Source organism: Diospyros lotus, chromosome 8, assembly GCF_014633365.1.
Source record: "Diospyros lotus cultivar Yz01 chromosome 8, ASM1463336v1, whole genome shotgun sequence".
NCBI classification, from domain to species: domain Eukaryota; kingdom Viridiplantae; phylum Streptophyta; class Magnoliopsida; order Ericales; family Ebenaceae; genus Diospyros; species Diospyros lotus.
The window spans coordinates 2,352,931-2,358,664 of record NC_068345.1 but is presented as its reverse complement, the minus strand read 5'-3'; the positions used below and the strand labels follow the sequence as shown (position 1 = coordinate 2,358,664).

The window sequence follows — 5,734 nt, the reverse complement described above, 5'->3', positions numbered from 1 at the left end:
AAAGAACGAATTACTCCACATGTATGTACCTAAATACACGCAAACACAAAACAAGAAGAATCCATTCAATTTTTATACCGATCAATTCAGTTTTTAGATAAGAACAGGTCAATATATCAAACCTGCATCCAATCCAACTATGTTGTCTGTGGCAGGGGCAGATCCAGCATTTTAGGGTGGGTTAGGGGTGGGGTGAACTGGATTTGGACTGGACTTTTACCTTAAAATTTTAATTTTTGTTGTGTACTGCCGCTCACTTTTAAATTTGCCCCTGGTCTGTGGGTTTCGCAGAAGAAAAAGCGTGTATGTGCATGTGTGGGCGGATTTAGGTTTTGCAAAAGAGAAAGCCGATAATCCGTATTCACCGTCTCCTTATCCTCATGTGTGTGTGGGTTTTGCAGGGACAGAGAGGCGGGGGGGGAAGAAATAAAATATGTAATGGAATTTTTTGGTACAATTAAGAATATAAAATAATAAGTTACATATGATGATAAGTATAAAGGGATTTCATATTTGCCCTATATATAATTTAACACCATATGAGTAACCATGGTACCATTTCTGGTGAAAAATTATTTTTTATATGGTTTCTTATTTTACTTTTAAAACGATAATGGGTTTGGTTGGTAACTCTTAAAACCATAATGTCACATGAAACTCGTTCCCATTTCCAGTGGCATCAAAGAGTGGACCAGGCCATGGCAGGCTGGTCCATGCTTTACCGGGTACTTTGGACATTTTGCTATCACTTTAATTCAAGGATTGTGGACCCAAAATTATATTTAAATTTCACGTTTATAATAACACTCTATATTAATATAATATAAAATATAAAATAAGAAAAATGAGTTCATCAAGTTAAGGTACGGAAATAAAAACTTTTTTTTGTATTTTTATTTATTTGGAATTATGTACATAGAAATTTTACGAACATATTATCAAATCAAACTAAAGTTGAACACTGAGATGTGTTTGGATCAACAAGTGCAGGCAAGAGATATTTCCTGCCGTTCGCACCCTGCGCATTATAGCTCGCCCCCGTCGCCGAGTCTACAAGCAGCTCGCCGGCGTAACCCGGATACGCGCCCTTCCCGTACACCCCGGCGCAAGCCGAAGCCGCTTCCAGAGGCGCGCCAGCCGATCCCTGGAAGTACCCGTTCCCAAACGGGTTCGTCACAGCTCCTGCCAATAAGCTAGCCACGTTTAGGACCATTCCATCGATTCCCACATCCCCGTTCGGGGCGCCCACTGGCGGGCTCTGCGGACCGTAAACGGGTTGGTGAAACGGCCACGCGCATTGACCTGGACACTGAGTAGCCGAGTTCCCGACCCAGACGAAGACCCGCCTGTCCCGGGCCTCCGACCCGTGAAACCCGCAGCTCATGCAAAATCCCTCCACATTCACGTCCTCCGCCGTGAGAACCAGGGCTAACCCTCCGGGTCCCGGGTCAGCCTGCCTCCCCAAGTCCGAAATCTGCGACCTTTTCAGGGTTTTGCCGATTGAACAGCTCTCATCGGCGATTTGATCGACCAGCTTTACACGAATGTCCTTCTTCCCAGTTTTCTTCACGTAACTGTTAACGGTTTTCCACCACTGAGAAATCGATGGATCTCTCTTCGGGTCTGGCTCTTCATGAGGGTTGAGGGAGAGAAGAAAGTCAACGACAATGGATTTCTGGGCAGCAGAGAATTTTCCGTACCAGAGAATAGAAACATGGAGATCGCCTTCAAGCAACGCTCCATTATGGTAGGTTAAAGCCATCGGTGGCGGTTGGTAAAGGGCAAAGAGTTTTCTGGCTCCAAAACAGCCATTGATGAAGCTTAGCTGAAGAAGAGCAAGAGCAAGAGGCAACGAATTCATATTGATATATAGTCAGAGAGAGAAAGAGGATCTGGGTGGGGAGAGAGTGAGCGATAGAGAGGGTATATATAGGTGATATGGTGCATGAACTTTAAAACGGGGCAATCTGAGGCGGCTTTCGGAGCATTTTCGCGGACAATGCAGATGGATGGTGAAACAATACAATAAAGGGCTCACGGGAATTGATGAAGATAAGATGAATGGAGACAGCTAAAGATTCTATCCTTTTACAAAAACTAAGCATAATGTGTATGGAGATTTGGAGACTTGGGTAATGATACACAGTTCGTAGCCCAGCAAGTAAGTGGAGGTACAAAAATGGAACCTCCTCCCGATGCATTTTCTCGTTTCTTCCGCTTTAATTCACTAATAAATTATATATTGTTCATGTGTCTAGCAAATGGAGAGAAGCAGTGGATCACTGCCTCGGTTGAGCCCAAACATTGCCTTGGATGTCTAATCCATGCACGTGGGGTTCCTTCTCCCCTCCACAAGTTAAAGGGCTCATCCGTTGTCCTGCTGGAAAGAAGGGCATCCCTTGAAGCTCGCCATGCTCTTTGTGGGGCGGCAGTACAATATGGCATATATGTCTCTGCTGTCATGAGCACCTATAGCCCATCACTTCCCCTTAGGAGGTGGTCCGTATGTTTCTGTTTTTCGATACAACAAAAGTAAAAATAATTGAATGGTAATAATTAAAGTGACCCATCTCAATGTGAGTACACGCCAAGTTTATTAATAATTGAGGTTCAAAAATATCATAAGTGGTTGGACCATAATAAGTTAAGATTTATATCATTAAGTCATAGATTTGATTTTTTATTTTGCACAATAAAATAAAATCTTCACTTGTAATTTATTTCATTTATCGAAATCAAAAACACGAGTGATAGGGAACCCCGTAAGAGCAATAATCTTAAGTTTATTAGTAATCTCCCCCATGCTATAGGTTAAGCGGTCAGATAAATAATATGTTAGTGTCAATTTAGTAGATTGCGAGTTCGATTCTTATCATGCGCAAAAGCCAAATGTCTAACCTGTAAGTTACCTCCTTTGATGTTATAGAGAACACAAGCATCAGGAACCACGCAAGGGCAGTTACCCCAAATTTATTAATAAAATGTAGAATTGTTATCTAATTTACGTCAAGTAAGATAATTTTTCACATGCAATTTGAGGGAGAGGGCATAAATTCTATGGACTCACACACCACACCTCCTGTTAGCTCGTATTAGCTTATATTGGACAACATATCATAAATTTTTATGCTTGATAATATAAAAATTTCATGAAAAATGTCACATTTGAAGAATTGAATTTCATCTTTATTATTTGATACACTACATTTTTCATAAAATTAAATTTTATGGTACAACCCTTTAAAGCATGTTTTGGCCTATTTTTTATGAAAAATTAATTCTAAGAGGGTGAAGGTTTTTGTTTTTCATGTAAGTTGAAAAATATTTTCTTTTCCATCTAAATACAATCAAACACACCGGTAGTACTTGTTAATCTAAATAAAAGATTTAAATGAAATTTCTATTTGGGTTCATTACTCTAATTAGGATTATAAAATTAATTAATTACGATAGGCTTATTATATTGTATAATATATATGTACATTTATTATCTGAAAGGGATGCCATGCCATAGTCCCACAGTGATTATAGCATTCTGGAAATATCCCTAATCCCTAATTTAAATATTATAATCACAACCCTTTTTCTTTTCTCTGTTTTTAAGATTTAAATTGTTTATTGAAAGTCAAACTCTTGTAAAAGGCAGACATTATGGGCTCATTTGATTCTCCGGTTAATTTGAGATAGAATTAAGTTAAAATTAATTAATAATGAAATTTAATAAAATAGGTATATTTTTGAAGTATTTTTTTTATATTTAGTATAATAATTTACAAAAATGTTATTTAAACATTAACTCATTAATATGTTATATATTTATATTAATATAATATAAATTATAACACATTAAAATACAAGTCTCACAAAAATATCACAAGTAAATGTAAAAATAGCTATTTTGATTTAAGAGAAGATAAACTAGGCTTTAACCTCTTAAAGACCATTTTGGGAAGTACAAAAAAAGGGATAAAGAGTTAAACTTTTATTAGATAAAGGAAGGCAATGGCCTACTCAGGCTACGAATTTAATCCCACGGAAGTGGCATTAGGCATTGCTAAATGAACCGAGCCAACTCACCCTGGCTTGGACTCGTCATTTGGTTTTTGTTCAACGAGTTAGGTTGGGACAGTTTGTTAGTGCAGTGAGCCAACATGGGCCTCCGCTAAGGGCGTCAACAGGGTAGAGCCACTTGTGTAATGGCCCAATTTGGTCATCTACAAGCCTAGTCTGACAAAACCTATTGTTAGGTCATGTTGACCCTATTTTGATGTGGTCCAAAAATATAAGTTCGTGTCGAGCTAGATGTACGTAATTATCAATTAGGCTTGCCACAATCAGTTGTGTTGGCACAACCTAACACAATCCATTGGCCGGGCTTGAATAAATTAAGTATTATTTACAATAAATTAAATTTTGAAATTAATATTATATTAATTACAAAATACATCCTCAAAATTGATTTTTGTTATGGGTATTTTTTTAACCACTCTTTATGGGCTAAATTAAACCCAACATGCCGGCCTAATCTCTTGAAACTCAATGAGTCCAAGGCCAAACTCGCCAGAACAAGATCACACCTTGCTGAAATCTGAGCTCAGACCGCGAAAATAAGCAAGCTCCTAGGACCAACCAAGTGAACTCCTAGCGATGCTTCCAGTTCATTGGTCTAACCGTTCAGTTCGCACAGCAACATTACTATTGAATAAGTGAAGACAGGGATCCGTCTACTTTACTTGAGACAAACCAGATATCTGGTAATACGGAATCCACTCCCGATTTTATAGAATTGACAAAGACATCTTGTCTCCATGATGTTATTCTTCCACTTTTAAATTTTATGTAAATTGTAAATACCCCATACTATAAAAGGGGGGTCAAAAAATTATTGTGGAAAAGGAAAAAAATAATAAACTGTTATTCTGCCAAAATAACCAGAGAACAGTCGTGGAGTAGACATTATTCTGGCCGAACCACGTAAAAACTCCCATGAGTACTATTTAATTTTTCATTCGTTTTCATCCGTTCCTCCTTTCTGTATTTGAGTTCTAATTCTCTTATTGCAGGCCTACAAATCACGATCGACTGATTTTGAACGTCGACAATTTTCTTTTTGAAATTGATGCGTGACACATATGGCTTACCAAGACCAAGATTTACTCAACACGACCCTCTCAACTCATAGCCTAGCTTGATTCTGTAAATTTTTAATTTAAAATTAGTATTAAATGTTGATTCCCAAGTCTAAAACTATTGAGTTTGACTTAGATTTATATCATGAGTATTCAAAAAAGTCACTAGACCACGATTTTTGGTCAAATCAAACCAAATTGACTGATTTTTTGAATTGGTGGTTTGGTTCGATTTGAAAAACTACCAAATCTCGCGGTTCGCGGTTTGGCAGACCAACGGTTCGGTTTTGAACCAAACCGCCCACACATATATAATATATAATTAAAAAAATATAAAATATAAATATTAATTATAAATGGGGTGCTAATGACCCTCTTTGTTTTCAGACTTCCTCTTTCTCTCCCTTTTTCCCCCATACCCTAACCCGTACCAACCCACGCGTCGCACCGTCTTTCTCTTCCCTTAGACCCTCGGATCACAGATCGGCGCAAACCCACCGACGACCCCCACGTCGCAAGCTCTGGTTGCAGCAGAGCAGACGTACCTCTTGACACTGCCACCATTGCCTCGCAACAGTCCGAGCGTCCCATCGCCTTCTTCCCCT

General features: G+C 38.5%; 1 protein-coding gene across 1 annotated transcript; it reads right to left on the bottom strand.

Annotated features, from left to right (window-relative positions):
* Positions 1–868: 868 nt before the first annotated feature.
* Positions 869–2,203, bottom strand: LOC127808176 (protein PHOSPHATE-INDUCED 1 homolog). Its single transcript, XM_052346585.1, has one exon. It carries the CDS (start codon positions 1,859–1,861, stop codon positions 944–946), a length of 918 nt encoding a protein of 305 aa, XP_052202545.1. The 5' UTR covers positions 1,862–2,203; the 3' UTR covers positions 869–943.
* Between the last annotated feature and the right edge of the window lie 3,531 nt (positions 2,204–5,734).

Bases quoted from the DNA above. Each gene is read 5' to 3' on its own strand.
- LOC127808176 (XM_052346585.1), bottom strand. From the start codon at position 1,861: ATGAATTCGTTGCCTCTTGCTCTTGCTCTTCTTCAGCTAAGCTTCATC.